At 47.0% G+C, this 20,000-nt stretch overlaps 1 protein-coding gene across 1 annotated transcript in view; it reads right to left on the reverse strand.

Annotated features, from left to right (window-relative positions):
• Positions 1 to 18,923, reverse strand: part of SLC6A11 (solute carrier family 6 member 11) — a 177,914-nt gene extending 158,991 nt beyond the window's left edge. The window contains exons 1-4 of the mRNA XM_003409756.4: positions 18,674 to 18,923; positions 15,419 to 15,553; positions 15,152 to 15,292; positions 9,603 to 9,693 (exon numbers count right to left, since the gene is read on the reverse strand). Of these exons, the coding sequence (XP_003409804.4) occupies positions 9,603 to 9,693; positions 15,152 to 15,292; positions 15,419 to 15,553; positions 18,674 to 18,923 (617 nt within the window). The remainder of the gene's footprint in view (positions 1 to 9,602; positions 9,694 to 15,151; positions 15,293 to 15,418; positions 15,554 to 18,673) is intronic.
• Positions 18,924 to 20,000: the final 1,077 nt, after the last annotated feature.

Raw genomic sequence — 20,000 nt, forward strand, 5'->3', positions numbered from 1 at the left:
AGTGACCACTTCACAACTTCACATCTACCACAGCTCATTTAATTCCTACTGAGCTAAGGCAAGCTATGGCTGCAAACCAAAAAGGTCGGTAGTTCAAATCCACCAGCCACTCCTTGGAAACCCTATGGGGCAGTTCTACTGTATCCTACAGGGTTGCTATGAGTCAGAATCGACTCAATGGCAATGAGTTTGAGTTTTTTTGGTGCCTTAAAGGGAGCCCTGGAGATGCAGTGGTTAAGAATTTGGCTGCTAACTCCAAGGTCTGTGGTTAAAACTCACCAGCTGCCCCACAGGAAAAAGACGTGGCATTCGGCTTCCGTAAAGGCTACAGCCTTAGAAACCCTATGGGGTAGTTCTACTCTGTTCTTCAGAGTCAGAATCAACTTAACAGCAATGGGTTTGGTTTGGTTTTTTATGGGTGCCTTAAAGGGTGGAATCGTTATATCTGTTTTACCAACAAGGAAAATGAGGTTCAGAACTACTTGCCCAAGGTCCCCAGCTACTGAGTGGAAGGGTCAAGTTTTCACCTAGTTCTGGATTATCTTCCTTCTGCCCTACCTCATTGGGAGGAGCAGGAAGCAGAGGTCAGGGGGGTGTGTGTATTTAAGTCTGGCGATCTTAGGTACTTTCTTTTGGTTTTATTAAAAACAATCTAGAATCAAGGTGGTATGCTAAAATTTGGTACCAGCCACCAGTGAGTTATTCTGCTCCTGAATTAAAGTGATTCGTGAACACTGAGTACACCAGCTGCAGGACCATAAGATCTACCCTGGTGCCCAGCACCAACTCCCATCCTATCATCTTATCAGTCAGAGTTGGAGCCAGTCTCACACTCAACACTTGGCTCAACTGGAAACCAAGGTAGTCTTCAAAAAACAAGGCTGAAGTCATTTCCTAAAAAAAAAAAAACTCTTGAAACCCAGGCAAGACGTTTTGTTGCTGCTGTTAGCTGATGTCGAGTCAGCCCCTGACTCATGGTGACCCCACCTACAACGAAATGAAATGCTGTCTGGTTCGGTGCCATCCCGTGATCAGCTGTGGGTCAGATGGTTGTGATTTTCAGAAGTAGATCGCCAGGCCTTTCCTCCTAATCTATCTTAGTCTAGAAGCTCTGCTGAAACCTGTTCAGCATCGCAGCAACATGCAAGCCTCCACTGACAGACGAGTGTTGGCTGTGTGTAAGATGTACTGGCTGGGAATTGAACCTTGGTCCTTCGCACGGAAGGCAAGAATTCTACCACTGGCATTTCTTCCCTGGGTAGCGGATCCTTCTCTTAAGCTATTCCTCATTGAGCTTCTTTTTCTTTCCTTCCTTCCTTCTTCCTTCCCCAATCCATTATGCCTCCCCCATCTGCTGAAAAATTCTTCCTTCAAGAGCCTAGGTCCACAGGGCCACAGAGAGAAAGCAAGTACTAGTACTGTTCTGCCACTACAATAAAACAGGAGCTGACAACATTTCAGATGCAGGCAGACCACAGGTAGAGACCACAGAGGCCAGGCGCCACACAGCTCACTCGCACTGGACATGAGAGGCGCTTGGGCAGGTCCCTTCCCCTCTCGTTGCCTCAGACCCCTCACTGTGAGACAAGGACCTGGATGATGCCTACCACATCCTTTATCCCCAGGTGGGTGGGTTAAATGAGGTAACATGCTCAGAGGGCCACACTCAAGGCCAAGGCACACAGTAGGTGCTTAGTAATTATGTGTGCCCTCTCTTCCCCTTCTGTACCCAGCATGATGGAAAAGGAACCTCAGACAAAACAGTTCCAGTTCAGTAAATATCACTGCTTCCCATTAACGTTAATATACAAATACTCTTGCGGCTGGTGTTATATACAAATATTTTTACTCTAAAAACCAGGAATGAGTAATATTAGGTCATAGCTATTTGGTACTTACTAAGCGCAACTGCTGCTACTACTATTACTACTACCGCCAATACTATTACTACTGCTGCTAATACTATGATTATTATTCCCATTTTACAGACAAGGAAAATGAGATGCAGAGGGACTTAAGCAATGAGCCCAAAGCTAATAAGCAGAAGAGATGGGATTCAAATTCCTGCTCTCTGGCCCCAAAGCCCAGGTGTTTACATCCCCACACCACACCACAATACCTTTAAACAGCACTTCAGGATGTGTGTACACAAGCAGTACTTCTACCCTCAGCCCTTGCTTTCAGCATAATGTTCAGATTGCATATTATCAGACACGTTGACTGGTCCTTCTAGGGCAGGGACTCTGGGCAAGGGGAGTCCTTGTATTGATGACTTAAGGCAGACAGGGGCCTTGGGTTCTTGCCTTCGGGCCTCCATCTCTTCAATCTCATTGGCAGTAGAGAAGCACTTCAGGCTACTTTAGGGATGGAAGGCCTGGTTCATCCTTTAGGGATGGTTATGAGCCAGAGCTGGGAAAGTAGGCTTTGGTAAATAACCCCTCCCTACTTGAACAGCTTGGAAAATGAAATCTGAATGTGCGTCAATTTTTCTTTTTTTACTTAAACATACTTCCTGTATTTTCTACAATAAACACAGATTACTTTTGCAATAAGGAAATCAAAGGTCCACTGGGAAACCCACTCTTCATAAAAGGGAGCTGACACGCAAGGCAAACTGAATGTCCACATTTCTGAACCTGGGAACGTCTATTCTTCAACAGACAGGACAAACAGAAAAGTAAAAAGGATGCTAATATACAGGAAAACACTGGCAGGAAGAGACCTAATTGATAGCAGTTATCTCTAGGGAGGCAGGTTGGGGGAAAACATATTTACACATATTTAATCATATGTGTATATATATATACACCCACTCCTCACTTATCAACATGCTAAGATTCCAAAGATCAGGTCATTATGTGAAATCGGTGTTATACAAGGAGGCTGAGCCCTAACATGGGCGCTGGTGTCCCTCCTCCCTTGCTCACCACCCACCGCCTCCCACTGCCTGCCCTGGGCAGGGGCCTTGCTCATCCTCTGTTCACCACAGCCCTACATGGCCTCCTTCCCTCCTCCCCCTACTGACCTCCTTGGCACCTTCAGGCCCTCACCTGGCCACGCACTGCCCACCCATGATCTCGTATCATCCATCCATCACCCCAAACCCTCTGTGGCCAGACCTAGACATTGAAGATGAACAGGAGAAGGCGTCCTGTGGCCATGTGGCCTCTGTCCCTCTTGTGACTCGGTTGTCACTGCCAGGGCCTCCGGTATACCATTAGAGTGTTCCACAGAGGGCACCCCAGGTCAGCTGCTGTCCCACGTGGGGTCTGGAGGTACTGCCTGAGAATTTTTGGAAAGTTGTCGTAAATGTCGGATAACAAGGTAGTCGATAAACAAGGAGTAAAAACCAAAAACCAAACCCACTGCTGTTGCGTCGAGGCCGAATCATAGCAACCCTATAGGACAGGGTAGGACTGCCTCATCGGGTTTCCAAGGCTGTAAATCTTTATGGAAGCAGACTGCCACATCTTTCTCCCAGGGAGCAACTGGTGGGTTTGAACCACTGACCTTTCGGTTAGAAGCCGAGTGCTTTAATCACTGTGCTACCAGGGCTCACTTAAGTGAGGAGGCGTGAGTAGGTGTGTGTACGTAAATACACACACACACACCCACACACACGGGGCCCTGGTGGCACAGTGGTTAAGTGTTTGGCTGCTAACCACAAGGTTGGCCGTTCGGATCTATCAGCTGCTCCTTGGAAACCCTATGCGGAAGTTCTACCCTGTCCAATAGGGTCGCTATGCATTAGAATCGACTTAACAGCAACAGGTATACGTATATGTGCATACATATGTGTGTGTATATATAAACGTATGTACACATATATATACCATCTTCACTGTACACACAATATCCACTGTTTTTTCAATCAGCTAAATATTAAACAATTAGACGACAAAGGGCAGCAACACCTTGCTCTGGAGAGTTCTAAAGGCCCACCAGACATGTTCCATCCACCTGAGTCGCGGGGTGGCAGAAACGTGAACTGTCCTCAACAGGGCCTTCTCCCTGTTCTCAGTAGCTGGAACTGGGGGCTCCAAGCTCTTCACTCGTAGGGAGGAGAGAGCAGGAATGAGCCTATCTCTCTCTGACTGGTGGGCCCCTCAGCTCAGCAGCAGTTTCTAGGGAAACTGGGGGTGGGGGGAAGTACGGTTTCCCCAGAGCAGGGCTTCAGAAGAAATCAGAGGTTGCCAGGAGGTGGCAGGAGCCAAAGGCCTGGGTTTGAGCTCTGGGTATACGGCTGGGCAATCCCTCGGCTTCTCTAAGATTATGTTTTATTAACGGCAAAACAGAAATTTTTCTTCTGCTCATCTCACAGGGCTGTTTTAAAAATCAAATGAGATAAAGTTAACAAGGAGTCCCTGCGTGGTGCAAACGGTTAAGCGCTGAAGTACTAGCCCAAAGATTGGCGATTCGAACCCACCCAGAGGGGCCTCGAAAGAAAGGCCTGTTTCCAAAAGGTCACAGCCTTGAAAACCCCATGGAGCAGTTCTACTCCCCACACACGGAGCCCCCACGAGTCGGAATCGCCTCGATGGCAACAACAACTTTAACAAAAATGATTTGTGCTAAGTGCTCTTCAGGCCTCATATCACATGATGCTTCCCACAACCCTAAGAGTTGGGTGCTAGCCATCCCATCTTCAGAGGGGTTAAACCAAGGCTCCGAAGGGCTCTGTAAGTTGCCCAGGGTGCACCTGGCAGCTAAAGGAAGCAACGACTTAAACCGGGTTCCAGAACTTGCCAGCTTAAGTCTGCGCTGTAGCCATGTACAGGTGACATACTGAGGAGGATGAGGGGAATTCAAACTAGTAGAATTAGGTGGTGACAACAGTGGTCAGTCTTGACTTAGGCAAAGGGTTTGGGAGAATTCTGATCCTGGAGTTGGAGCCACAGAGGGTACTTCAGACAAAAAGGCCAACTCTGTGCAGGCCTCAGCAACTTAGGCTCAGCCACAAATCTGTCCCTGCAGAGAGAAGGGCTGACCGGGACACCATGCCTCAAGTAACAGGACCTAACTCATGCCCCCCAACCATAACCCATCAAAGAGTTTAGGATGCACTATCTCATTTAACCTGCACAGCAACCAGAGGAATTGGTGGGGCAGGGAACAGGTAGGAGAACCAGTCTTGAACATTCTACTTATACATTTGAATCTTCCCTAAGAGCCTACAATGTGGTGGGTTTGGCACACGAGGATTTTTTGTTTAATCCTCATCTCAGCCTTGTAAGTGGGTACTACCATCATTTCCAACTGACAGATGAGGACACTGAACTTCAACGGGTTAAAAGGCATTCAGTCATTCATTCATCTCAAGTTTTTACTGAACACCGAGAATGCGCTGGCAAAACAACAGTGAATAAAGCAGAAAAAGTGCTTGCCAGTGTGGGGCTTAAATTTAGTGGAAGGAGAGAGAGAATAAATAATGATTTAAGGATTTCAGATAGGGATATGTACTATATAGACAATAACAAAAAAGCAATGGGGTAAAGAGTGATGGGGGTGATTCAGCTGGGATGGTCAGGGAGGGCTTCACAAATGACATCTGAAGTAAGACTCAATGAGAAGACATTCAAGGATCTGATAAAGAATCTTCCTGGCAAAGGGAACAGCAAGAGCACAGAGCCTGAGACCAGGATAAGCTTAGTCCATCCGGAGGACAGAAAGAAGGCTGGGTGACAGTGGACAGAGGGGAAGATGAGGTCTGAGGGGAAGTAGCGATATGCCCAGTCCCACAGCAAGAACCAGGGTTCTTGCCCCATCTCCTCTGATTTCAAATTTTGTGTCCAAAGAAAATCAATTAAAGTGTCCAGGTGTTGAAAAGAACTTCACCAATGAAGATAAACCAGAATGACAAGGCTGCATCCATCTGAAAAAAATATGGAACTGAATATCCTTAGAGCGTAGCTCAGGGCCTGGCACATGGTATGTTTCAACAAATGTTTGTTCAAAGGACACAGTGCAAAAGCTATTTAGATGGTATATAGAGTGCTCATGGTCTTGCTTGCAAAACCCTGGGCTAATGGGGTTTGCAAAAGCCACATCTCATGCCACAACAATGGTTACACACTTAACATCACTCAATCTCACCAGAGGAGACAAACTCCAAAGTTAGAACTGCAAACATATTTAGATAAATGGGCAGCTTCCAGACGCATAATGGGGTACTACAGGGAAACCAAGGTGCCTAATTCTAAAATCTGATGTCAAAAAGACAAGCTACCCCTGCCCCACAGGCTCTGGGGGGTCCCCAGCTAGAGGTAGAATCCAGGACTGATCCACAGCTTAAGCTTTTCTCACTGGCTAAACCAGTACTTCTAATCATACTCTGAAAAGGGGAATGAACCCTCAAGATGGGGAGGTGGGTTGGGCCAGCTCCCCATGGCCAAAGTGAAGTCATAACCACTTTTATGGGAATTTGTGAGTATATTTCACATCCGCTTCTAGACTAGAGCTATGTCTCACACTTCTGCCTCCCCAAAAGGCTGCACAATGCCTGGCTTACGTGCACCTGGGACTCAAATATTTGTTGAATGAATGAACCATTGAGGCAGTCTACTTGGATGGAGCAACGTGGCTCTGAACAAGGTCCCCAGAGTTGGAGTCGGTGAGAAAAGACAACAGGAGCACACTGAAGACGTGAACCGAGATAGGACATCAGTGAACCAAGTCACAAGGAAACAAGAACTGGAAAAAAAAAACATTTTCAAAGAAACCTGATCCTCCAATACTTGAAGACCTGCCACGTGGAAAATAATTAGGTATGTTCTATCCAAAGGCCCAGAAGTCAACTTACGGCTGAATTTAAGGAAGAACTTCATTCCAGCAAAGTGTTTCCCAGACTGGTTAGTGGAATGTCAGCATTCAGGGGGCAGGGATCATGGGGAGATTCCAAATGATTCCACAGGAAAAGGAGTTTGGGAATTTGGGTTAATCAAAGGTAAATGAATGTCCTCACTGAAGGACATAGCTTCCAGCCCTTCCCAAACTTACATGGTCCTGCAGATTTTCATAGGATGCTATGAACATCTCCCACAGCCTCTCTGTTCCAAACTCACCACTGGGGAAATGATGAAGCAGAGCTCTCTGACAATCACATCTTATGCAGAGGTGAGAAATGCACCAGTTATTTGAGCTCATTCAGGATGTAGAACTCACCTCTGCACAAATGATACAGATGTAATCTGGATAGAAAACTAGAACCGTGGCTTCATTCTGCCAGACTTTCTTCTTGAATGACCTAGTAGCCAGCAAAAAGATCCAGCAACATACGAGAATATAGACAAGCTGTGCCTCCTGTCACTTGGGGTCCAAATGAGCAGGTGATGTGGATTTTGCAATTAGATCCAGGGAGCAATCAATGCTGTTGGATGAGGAGCTTCATGGCAGCGCAGATTCTTGCCAGAGTCCACTTGGATTCTTCTCATACAGTATTTTCTAGAAAATATGTCACTTCTTCCTTAAGTCCATCTATCCACTCTATAAATATTGATTGAGGGCCTTCCATATACCGAGCAGCAGTGAGTAAAGACCAAGCAGGGTGCTGCTTCATGATTGCCAGTTGGGAAATACAATGAATACATTACACAAATAATTAAGATTTTCCATATATGTTACAAAAGAAAAGAATGGTGAAACACAACAAGAAGTTACAAAGAGAACTTATCCAGCCTGGGGTTTCAGGGTAGGTTCTCCGAGAAATCAGAGGTCATGTTTTGCAGACCCTCAAATGTTCAAGTCAAAAACAGGTTTCTGTGACAATTCCCCATAAAACTACAGTCCAGTGGGGTTGATGAAGGCCACAAAAGCCCACTGTGACCCCTTCTACCCACACAGAAAGCTCCTCTCTAGCACACAGCTGATGGGTGCTGTGTTTGAGATTATGGCTCAGTAAGTCTGGGGTAGGGCCTGAGAATTTGTATTTCTAACAATGTGATACTAATGCACATTCAAGTAGCACTATTCTATAAGATATTTAAAAAGACCTAAATATGAAAAGCTATACCATGTTCATGGACAGAGAGGTTCAATAGTAAAAAAAGGTCAATTTTCCTCAAATCGAACTGTAAGTTCAATATGCATGCATGTACTTTATGACTCAGCAATTCTACTCTTATGTATAGCCCAGAAGCCCTCGTTCATGCACACAGGGAAGCACAAACAAGATATTTGCTCAATATGCTTATTACTAGTGGAAAATAAGAGACAATCTAAATGCCTCTCAAGAGGAGAATGGATAAATACAATGTGGTCTATTCATACAAAGAAATACTACACAGCAAGAAAAAAATGTATGATGAACCAAAACTACATGTGTTAATATAGTTACATCTCAATGCCAAAACTGAGCAGAAAAACAAAGTTGCAAAAAATGTAAGCAATGGATACCACTAATATAAAATTTAAAAACATACAAGACCTAGGTAACTATCTGGAGCACGTACATACACAGAACAAGTAGAAAGATGTGCCATAAGAATGATAAAGGTAAATCAAGCACCATGACCTCTAGAGAGCAAAGGAGAGGAAGACTATCTGGGAAAAGAATAAAAATCAGTCACACCATCACTGCCCTCCCCACTACTAATAACTAGGATCAGGTAGGGGAGGCTTTGTCAGTTAAGTTGGCCTATTTCAGACTGAAAAGCCTCAGAAAGCACTTAGTCCAGACCCTGACTCCTAGAGGAATCTGCTCCTCAGTACCTGGGGTAAGAGACTCTCCTACCTCTACTACCAAAACCAAATTCGTTGTCATCCAGTTGATTCCATCTCATTACGACCCCACGTACAACTATCTCTGTAAAGCATCACTGACTCAGCAGAATTCTCCCCTTCCATATGGGGAGACCCAGAGTCAAAGCCCAGCCAATGCACCTCACGCACAGCCGCCACCCACCCGTCCATCAGTAGAGACTTGCATGTTGCTATGATGCTGAACAGGTTTCAGTGGCGCTTCCAGACTAAGACAGACCAGGAAGAAAGGCCTGGTGATCCACTTCCAAAAATCAGTCAGTGAAAACCCTGTGGATCACAATGGTCTGATCCACAACTGATCATGGGGATGGCACAGGACTGGGCAGCCTTTTGTTTCGCTGTGCATGGGGTCACCATGAGTCAGAAGCCAACTCAAAAGCAACACCCATTGACCAGCCTCTGCTTCCGGAGCCATCAAGTTGATCTACTTTCTTTCCACTGACAACACTTCAGCTACAAAAACAAAGCTAACCTGTCCCACTCGGAGACTTGTGACTTCTAAATATACTCATTCAACTTAGCTTATTGCAAACATGCTATACCCTCTCTTTTGTTGAAAAGGGAACTTTTTTAGATGTCCATCATTTTACCCAGCACCTCTCACCCTAATAAGCAAAGAGGCATGCTGACATGTCATCAGAGAACAAGAATGCATTTCTCTCAGCTACCCTTTGGGGAAACCTCTAAACACCCCTCTAGCTCTGAGGCAGTCAGATTCCCACAGGAGCCAGGGCGGGCAGGCTGGAGGAAGGTTCGGGCATTCTCCTGGGGCCTGGGACACCTCCCAAGCAGAACCAAGACAGAACCCCTGCAGGCCAAAGGGAGATAAGCTCTTTTGCACTTACTCCCAGAACTCCATGACTGGGGAGGTGGCATTCTGCAGAGACACATGGCTGTAGTTGCTCACATTCAGTTTCTGGAACTCCACACAGTGCTCTACAGTGGAAACAAGACAAGAAAGACAAGAAAATATTAACCTTGCCAGGGCTAAATCTTGGAAAACATTCAGGGCTGATGCTGCAACCAGGCCTCTTTACCTAGCCGCTCCAAGTAAACATGCCTCAAAGGACACCGTGGGGAAAATCAATCATCCACCCACAGCTGAAGAGAGAAGACAGTTCAAGAGAGAGGCTTAGTCTGATTTCAAACAGGAGGAAAGGTTTTGGGGGGCAGGACACCTTCTCTCTCTCACTCCCACCCAATATGCCCTATCAAACTCTCTCCTCCCTCCTTGTTCCCAAATGAACCCCATTTCTTTTTCCACTTCCTTTCCACTTTCTATTTACCTGTCCTGCTCAATGTCCCCAGGGGTGGTGGGGCACTAACGGTTATGATGTGCCCTGGGACAGCAATGCAATAGAGGCTCAGTTTCTTCCCTTCATGTAGAAAGGACATGGTGAATGAACGAGATGACCTGAGCCCGTATAAATAAAGGATCCCTGGTTTCTTCATTATTCCCTTGCTCAATTCAATCCATCAGAAAGGATTTATTGAACACCTTCATAAAATCTGATGACCAGGCAGATTTGAATCTCAAACGAAAACATCTAAGAGTTTCAGCCCAAATCAGCCCATTAACCCCTGCTCCAGGAAGCCCTCTCTGATCTCCCTCCCCTGAATATTAAGTTATCATTGAAAGGCCGTCTAAGGAATCACCTTCTCCAACTCCTTTATTCTGAAGAGGAGGAATCTGAGGTTCAGAAATAGTCAAGGGACCGCCACCCACACCCTCTCCCTCCTCTCTAAAGTCATCTAGCCAGTTAGGCAAAGAATCGGGAATAAAGACAAGCCAGGGCCCCATCTCCTCCACCACAGTTATTGCTTCTTGCTCCCACCCACACCGTACTGGTCCCGCCTGCTGCTATGGGACCCAGCACCCAGGCGTCTTTACGGTACCCCTCTGCTTACTGATCTGCCTCGGTCACTGGTTTAGGAGCTTCCTGAGGGCAGGGCCTCCCGTGTCCATTCAGGGGCCTCCCTGAGCCCAGCCCAGGGGCTGTACTAGTCAGTGCTCAGCCCCTCTCCACACTTCTCTCTTCTCACATGTGTGAACTCCGCAGACTGGAGCTACAGGCCCTAGGGGCAGGAACCACCTCCTATACAGAGTGTTTCACACTTTGCAAGTACTCACACGCCTTTGTGTTTGTTGTTAGGTGCTGTCCAGTTGATCAAGACTCACAAGTGACACCCGTGTGACAGAGCAGAACTGCCCCATAGGGTTTCTAAGCCTGTAATCTTTATGGAAGCAGACTGCCACAACTTTCTCCAGTGGAGCAGCTAGTGGGTTCTAACTACCGACTTCTCTGTTGGCCACTGAGTGCTTAACCACAGCACCACCAGGACTCACATGCCTTTCCCGTTACCGTTGAGTTGATTCCAACTCATAGTGACCCTATAGGTTGGAGTAGAACTGCCCCATGGAGTTTCCAAGGAGCACCTGGTAGATTTGAACTGCTGACCTTTTGGTTAGCAGCCATAGCACTTAACCACTACACCGCCAGGGTTTCCCACATGCCTTTAGAGATGGGGAAAAGGATTTCAAACAAGTGGAAGAAAGGGGTCTGGAGTCCACTGGGGAGAAGTCCCCCCACTGCTGTCTCCTCCCCTCTCATCTTGACTGGCGGTAAACCTATTCTGAGCAAGTGATCTATGGGGCTCAGAGACAGTCCTGAGAGAAGTCTGGAAACCTTGAAATTACATGCAAATCACGTGGGCACGCCCTTGTTCCTTCTTCTGAGTTCAGAGCCCTAGCTTCTATCAGGTTCTCTAAGATAGTGTTTCTCAAATTTTTCCCCCAGAGTAAAAAACTTCTCAACCTGGAAGGCGTTATGCTGAGTGAAATTAGTCAGTTGCAGAAGGACAAATATTGTATAAGACCACTATTATAAGCACTTGAGAAACAGTTTAAACTGAGAAGAAAACATTCTTTTGTGGTTATGAGATGGGGGAGGGAGGGAGGGTGGGAGAGGGGCATTTACTAATTAGATAGTAGATAAGAACTACTTTAGGTGAAGGGAAAGACAGCACACAATACAGGGGCCCAAGGAGGTCAGCACAATTGGACTAAACCAAAAGCAGTTTCCTGAATAAACTGAATGCTTCGAAGGCCAGCGTAGCAGGGGCAGGGGTCTGGGGACCATGTTTTCAGGGGACATCTAAGTCAATTGGCATAATAAAATCTATTAAGAAAACATTCTGCATCCCACTTTGAACAGTGGTGTCTGGGGTCTTAAACGCTAGCAAGCAGCCATCTAAGATGCACCAATTGGTCTCAACCTACCTAGATCAAAGGAAAATGAAGAACACCAAGGATACAACGTGATTACGAGCCCAAGACACAGAAAGGGCCACATGAACCAGAGACTACATCATCCTGAGACCAGAAGAACTACATGGTGCCCCGCTACAACCGATGACTGCCCTGACGGGAAACGCAACAGAGAACCCCTGAGGGAGCAAGAGAGCAGTGGGATGCAGACCCTAAATTCTCATAAGACCAGACTTAATGGTCTGACTGAGACTAGAAGGACCCCGGTGATCATGGCTCTCAGACCTTCTGTTGGCCCTGGACAGGAACCATTTCCGAAGCCAACTCAACAGACATGGATTGGACTGGACAATGGGATGGAGAGGGATGCTGGTGAGGAGTGAGCTTCTTGGATCAGGTGGACACTTGAGACTATGTTGGCATCTCCTGCCTGGAGGGGAGATGAGAGGGTAGAGGGGGTTAAAAGCCAGCGAAATGAACATGAAAAGAGAGAGTGGAGGGAGAGAGCAGGCTGTCTCATTAGGGGGAGAGTAATTGGGAGTGTGTAGCAAGGTGTATATGGGTTTTTGTGTGAGAGACTGACTTGATTTGTAAACTTGCACTTAAAAAAAAAAGCACAATAAAAATTGTAAAAAAAAAAAAAAAATTCTCAGATACCCAAAGTTGACAAGTTATTTTTATTAAAATAATTTCTAAGTATGGACAACTGAAAAATGACTGATAAAATCTTTATGATTATGGTATTCATATAACTATAAAACTTGAAGTAAATCTGCAAATTAAATACAAACTAACTACAAGACCAACACAAACAAACTGGACATCTAAGATAATGTTGTTTTGTGAAGTTAAACTGCTTTCCCAACAGAAAAATGGAACTGACAGGTAGGAGGCAGGGTCTGTTGAGCTCGGCTTGCCTGTTTTTTCCTGCGTGGTATAGTTAAAGCACACGGCTGCTAACTGGTTGGATTCCACCCAGAGGTACCTCGAAAGACAGGCCAGGAGATCTACGTCCCAAAAAATCAGCCACTGAAAACCCTGTGCACAGTTCTACTCTGACACACACAGGGTCGCCATGAGTCAGAATCAATTCAATGGCAAGTGAATTTTTCCACAGGTTATTTGAGACTCAATTCTATCACCACTTTTCTGTGGTTACACTTCTGTAAAACCTTCATTCCTATAGTTTGCTATGTTCTCAAACAGTCTTCAGTTAGTAACAATGCACCATTTCTGAATTAAATCTCCCCGCTGTTTTTTCCTCAGCTATCAATATCCTATTTGCCACTAACACAAGCTGAAATTGTAAACAAGTTCAAAGTCAAGCACTGAAACCCCCAACTGTCCTCAGTTATAAGGTGCTTGTGCAGTTGATCCAACAGACACATATTTTTAGAGTATCCTCAAAGTAAATACACAAAATTAAATTACCAAAGAGGACTCACAGGCCTCCAAGAATATGTCCTTCAATTTTAGTTTGACATACATTTCCACAAGGTCCCTGAACAAAGAGAGGTTAAGAATCAGGCCCGTAAAGAGAGACCCACCACCCATCTGTCAGTTAGTCATAATGTGGCGACTTGTGTGTTGTTGTGATGCTGAAAGCTATGCCCCCAGTATTTCAAATACCACCTGGGTCACCCATTGTGGACAGGTTTCAGTAGAGTTTCCATACTAAGACAGAGTAGGAAGAAAGGCCTGGTAACTTATTTCTGAAAATTTGCTTATGAGTCACAGAATATTGTCCTATACAGTGCTAGGAGATGAGCCCTCTAGGTTGGACGGCACTCAAAATGCACAGTGGCTACAACACTGGACTCGAGCATAGCAAAGATGGTGAAAATGACACAGGACTGGGCTGTGTTTTGTTCTGTTGTACACGGGGTCCCCAAGAGTCAGAGCCAACTAATGACAACTAATAGAGAGAGACAGCCACAAAATGCGGCAGGTGGTGAACAGGGCAAAGTTGTGCAGGGCTAGACGCTAGACTGCAGCACTTTCTAAGTCCAATGCCTGCTACTTCTTCTGGAGACCAACATCCTACCTACCCAGCCTTACTGCATCTTGGTCCTTGGGTTGACAGGCCACTTCCAGGCATGACCTAACGACAGGCTATAACAAGCATGATAAATAGGCTACAGCATGTGTACCTGTTCTAGTCAAAGGCAGCAGTTCCTGGAATACTGCTGAGAAGGACTCTGAAGCCAAGACTATACTCCAAAGGAGCTAGTTTAGGATCAGCAGACAATCTATTAGTAATGTCTGCTACCATCAATTAGTAATGTCTGCTGTAAGCACGGCCATTATGGAATGGGAATGGGGTTAGGCAGGTATTAGCTGTCCCTGATGATAAGACAATCTGGATAGCATGACAAGTAGAACAACGAAGAGTGTATCAGAATCAAAAGTAATCTAAAAAACTGTCTAGTACAGAGGTGTACTCAAATGTCCACCTGGGTTGGGCAGATAAAGTAAATAAGCAAGGTGGGCTGGGTGGGGACTGAGGCCAACAGGACATATGCCCCATCCAAAGTCAATAGATGCTTCTCAGCCTCGGCCTATTGCTGCCAAGCAGCGGTGTGGGTCTGGTGCTGCCAGATTTTCTAATTTTTCACAGGAAGCTGGAAGCCTAGATTTTCATGTGAAGTCTTCTGATTTTTAAAATTTGGCAACTATATACATTTTTAAAATTTGTCATTCACTGGTATGAGGCCTAATCCAGCCTATAGGCCCCCTGTCTACAGCCCTTAATCTAAACTAATCCCTTCATTGTGCATTGGAAAATCTGACACTCAGAGAGAAGTGACTAGTCGAAATGGCAGAGCTGGAATTGGAGCCCTGGCCCTGACTCCTCATCTAGTGCTTCTTCCTCATCGCCCCCTCCCCCCTCACTCTGCCCTGTGACTCAGCCTCGGTGGTTGGCAAAGAGAAGAAACAGCCATTCTTCTAACCATGCCAATCCCTGGGCCAAATGCTCGGCTTAGGCTTCAGGACCACAACTCACAGAATATACCTGGACCAGGTGCAGAACTGACCCCCAGTTCAGTGAGGTTACCCCAGTAGCTGGAGGCCAGGGCTGGTCTTGAGGACAAGGACCAGTAGAGAGACCCTCCCTGGGGGCCATACCTGTGTTCCACTCGTGCCCACAGGTGGCCCAGGGGAGCTCAGTGGTGAAGCAGTTGCTCAGGTAGAAGATGGCCCACGCAAGGATGATGATGTAGTACACGTTTAGATGGGCCTCAATCACCTGCGTTGCGTAACCGATGCCTGAATCGACAAAGCAGAGGGAGCAATTTGAGTCCTTCTCCACCTTCTCCAAACAGCCTTCAGCTTCTCTTAATTGCTTGACATTTCCTGAGCTTAAGTTTATTTTCTGATGAACTCAACACTTACCTTCAAATAAAGGGCAAACTTTCCTCCAACACGTAATGCCACCTTCGCTTGTAAACTGCCCCAGAGCCGTTTCCAGGAAAAACACAGGTATTCCACAGCAAATAAAAAACACCACGTAAGGAATCAGAAATGCCCCTGCAGGTATGCAAAGTAAGGGAAAGAGGTTAAAGTTGCCCCCATCATGGCACGTTCAGTACAACAAATCTTTAATAAGCGCCTACTACAGGCAAGCCTGGGTGGTACGAACAGTTAACCAGTCTGCTGCTAACTGAAAGGTTGGAGGTTCAAGTCCACCCAGAGATGCCTGGAAGAAAGGCCTGGTAATCTGCTCCCCAAAAAATCAGCCATTGAAAACCCTATGGAGCACAGTTCTATTCTGACACACATGGGGTCGCCATGAGTTGAAGTCAACTTGACGGGCAGCTGGTTGTTCCGTTTGCTTGTCTGTTTTTCTTACTCCAGGTAAGATACAATGTTCTCTGAGCTTGAGGTCAAGTGCCCACCATGAAGACCAGAGTCAGAAAACATGCACCTGAATTTGTGCTCTCTGCCATCTGCTACCTCAAGAAAGTCCATCTTACCTGTCCAAACCTCAACCTCCTCTTCTGTCAAATGGGGCTTTCATACTTAATACCCGCACCACTTATCACTGAATCGTCACATAGCTAAGATGACCGTGCCAACAGGTCTTATCTGCTCAGTTCTTTAACTTATGCATTTCACTTCCAGCACAGGTCACATCCATTTCCTCCTTGAATGCTACAGGCTTCTTTTTCATTCTAAAGTAACCTCAAGGGGGCCCGCTGAGGGGGACCCCGTCATGAATTCTAGCACGATGTCATCTTCTTCACTTTGGAAGTGGCCTGCAAATAATCTTAAAGAAAAGCATTCTCAGGCCACTATGCAATGAGCAGTGATCAGCACTCGAGGAGTTAAGGGCCCTTGCACGCAAGGACGCAAGGACCAAGTATGGAGGTGCATAGTGAGGCATTAGCAGCAACAATATGTGAGAAAAGACCACCCTAAGCTTTAGTGCTCCTATCTTGAAACCCAATGCCATTGTCCAGGGCCTTCTGTGAAACAAATTAAATAACTAAGGTGAACATGAGCTATTATAACCAGAAGGCGATCACTCCAAATCCTCCCTCTCTCCTGGCTAATCTCAAAGCATAGAAACACATACTATTCCCACCACCCGATCTCCCAAATGAAGGCTTTAACTGAAATTGCTTTTTGCTAAATGAAGTCCCTTTAGCCACAAGGATTAATAGCCACAATTTTGATCAATCTTGATAACAGGGCCATTGCATTCAGGTTTTGAAAGGGGCTTAGCTACTTCTGGGTAGTTTTGTAGCTTTTCTGGGCAAGAGACTATTTTAAGGTTTCACACTGGGAAAGAAACAATTTAAACTATCGTCAGAATCTATGAGGAGAGCTGTGTAGATATTTTTTCAAAGACAAACAGTTGATAAGCAAATACCCCAACTATATTAGAAGACAAACAGTATGTGAAAAGGGGATAGGGGAGTTTGTTTACTGAATCTAAACTTTAGTGATTAAAAGAAGCTGCAGCACATTCCTTAATACATTGAAATTCACCTGTGAATCTTCTAGAACCTAACAGACGATACTTCCTGGAAGTTTTTTTGGTTTATTTTTTGGCCTGCGTATTCTCAAATTTAGCAATCCTTGAGAAACTCAATCACACCAAGATATCTGTGTACCCAGTGAAGGCGCTTGAAAACGTAGAGTAAAAATAAAAATGACTCATTTTTAAACTTTACTCACTACAACCTTTTTAAAAAAAAAAAAAAATCTGTGGTAGAATTTTGTAATTAACCCAACACACCCTGTTTTCTGCCTTTTGGGAATCTTTTTTGTTTTGGCATAACAATTTCCTTTATTAAAAAAAAAGATGTTAAAACAATTTTTGTCTAGGGTTACCCTAAAGGTTTTCCACAGGATTCGAAGTGGATATCATAGCTTATGAAGGTTGAACCCACAAAGATGGCGGGAATCACAGCTCAGGGGATGTTTGGGGTCTCCGAGTCCACTCCCTCTCTCCTCGGCCAAGCCACCAACACCGGTGGCCACTTCATTACTGGCGCAGAGCAGGCTTGGAGCAGCCAGTGTCCATGGGATGAATGTCTCCAAAGAAAGGGCCTGGGCCAAGAAGTACCCTTCTCGTTCTCCCGGCAGCCACTCACACCGGAAGTCTCTGCTAGCCAACTTCTGAGCAACCTTCTCTGAGGCTTGGGATTTGCTTGGGGGAGGGGGGCTAACACAAAGAGAGAGGGTAGAATATATACAGACTCAAGACTTTCTCTTCAAGGAACTATGCCACTGAAATGGGTTTGACAAGAGCCCCTGCCATGGGCCTGGGACCAACCTGCTAATATGACAGGTTGGGGGCTCCTCCTCTGAGCTAGATTTGCGGGTTCCCTGCTCTTACATTTTCCTCCAAACTGACTTTGAGATGTTGTCACTAGAAAGGAGCTCTCCCATCACCCTCCCTTCGCTGCTGCTTCTAGGTAAACATTAAATCAGTGTTTCTGCTATTTATTGCGGGTGACTCTGAGACCAGTACAAGAAACTGCTTGGTGCCAATTCTTTCCCTAGAGAGATCCAAAATATTATTCCTAGGAAGGGCATGACCAGCAACTGAAGGACCCAGCAGGAAAGCAAACAGCAATGCTGCAAGCACTAAAAGTTCTCCCTGTGGTCCAGTTCATGGCCTTTGGTATAAGAAGTTCACCTTTGTCACTTACTGCGTCTGCAAAACGGGCATACCACTGCCCAGCTGATGAAGGTGACTGTAAGGATTAAATGAGATGATACAGGAGAAGCTTAGCTTGGTGCCTGGCATTTTTCAGTAAGCGCTCAAAACCCGGGCCTACTCCGATAATTGTCAGAGTGTCCCCCTCAGGCCGGTTTCCACTTAGGGAACGGGGGCTCAAAGGGATTAAGAAGAACCAAAGCAAGGAGTCCTGCCTCTCCATCCTCTGTCTGCACCTCATGCTGGGGACAGAATGCACCTGGCAGGCAAGTCCCTGAGCGAAGGCAGGTGGCACACTCAGGTGCGAAGCGGTGCGTGCGCCGGACAGGTAAGCCATACCGAGGGGTGAGTTCACGCGCCAAGTGGTGTGGGACCCAGGTTCTCCGTGAGGGTGCCGCTTCACGCAGGCACCGAGCGGGTCTCGCGCTCACCCCCTCGCTCCCCGCCCCCACTCTCCCCCCTGCAGCGTGCCGCCTCACCTCCTCCGTTTTTGTAGCACAGGTAGGGGAAGCGCCACACGTTGCCCAGCCCGATGATCTCCCCGGCCACGCTCAGCACGAATTCCACCTTGTTGTTCCAGTGGCCGCGCTCGTGGACCGCCTTGTCGCGCTTGTCGCGCGAGTCGCGCGCGGGCGCCGCGCTCCCGCCGCCACCGCCTGGCGCCTCGGGCTCCCGCAGCTCCTCGGCAGCGTTCCCATTGCCCAGGGGCAGCGCCTTCTCCGCAGTCATGGCCGCGGTGGCTGCCTCGTGCGCCGGGCCGGCTCTGCGCCGCCGCCCCGGGCGGGCTGGCTTTTCAGGAGGCGCAAGCGGGCGGGAGGGGGACGCAGGGGGTGGAGCTGAGGGGCCGGGCCGGGCCAGCGAGGGGACGGGGACAGGGACACGGCTCGGCGTCCCCGGGCCTGAGGGCGCCCACGCCGCCCCAGCCGGGCTCGGCCCCGGGAGTCCGCGAGCGGCCGAACACCTTGCGCGCGCCGAGCACCTTGCGCGCGCCGAGCACCACCTCTGAGCAGATTCCTCCTGCAGGTCTACCCGCTGGCCCCTTAAGAGACGACGCGCCCATTCACATTTAGACCTAGACGGAATCCAGACACCTAGATTTAGACTCCAGACACCAAGCCCTGAAGTTCCACCACTCTCTAATCCGCAACCCTCTTGGGCCTCAGCTTCCCATCTGTAATAAGAGAAGTGAGCTTTAGACCACTCTTCTCCAACTTTAATGTGCACATGAATCACCTGGGGATCTGTTAAAACGCAGATCCTGATCCAGTAGGCCTGGAGATTCCGCAGTTCTAACAAGCTCCCAGGTGTTGTTGCCAGTGTTGATAGTACATGGACCATGCTTTGAAGAAAAAGGCAGTAAATAACACCGGGTTACTGGGTAGGTTTCTTCCCAGTACCCAGGGCCTGTGGGTAGCCCTAGGGGAGGGAGCTCCTGCAGGTCTTGATCCTCCTCTATCCAGAGCTCTAAACACAGTGAGTCAGGACAGTGTGATCTTAAGAGCTTGTGCTTGGAGGCAGGTAACATTGAATCTTTTGCTTCACCTGTATCAGCAGGGTGACTTTGGTGCAGTTACCCCAACTCTCTGTGCCTCAGTTTTCTGATCTGTAAAAGGGACCACAATAGTCCCTTTCTCACATGTGCTTTAGGAAGGCAGTTTGCATCTACCCATCGGCACCTTGGAAGAAAGGCCTGGTGACCTACTGCTGGAAAATCAGCCACTGAAAACTCTAGGAGCACCATTCTACAGTGATACACATTGGGTCGCCGTGAGTCACAGCTGACTTGACGGTAACTGGTCTGGTTTT

Source organism: Loxodonta africana, chromosome 22 (genome assembly GCF_030014295.1).
Source record: "Loxodonta africana isolate mLoxAfr1 chromosome 22, mLoxAfr1.hap2, whole genome shotgun sequence".
NCBI classification, from domain to species: domain Eukaryota; kingdom Metazoa; phylum Chordata; class Mammalia; order Proboscidea; family Elephantidae; genus Loxodonta; species Loxodonta africana.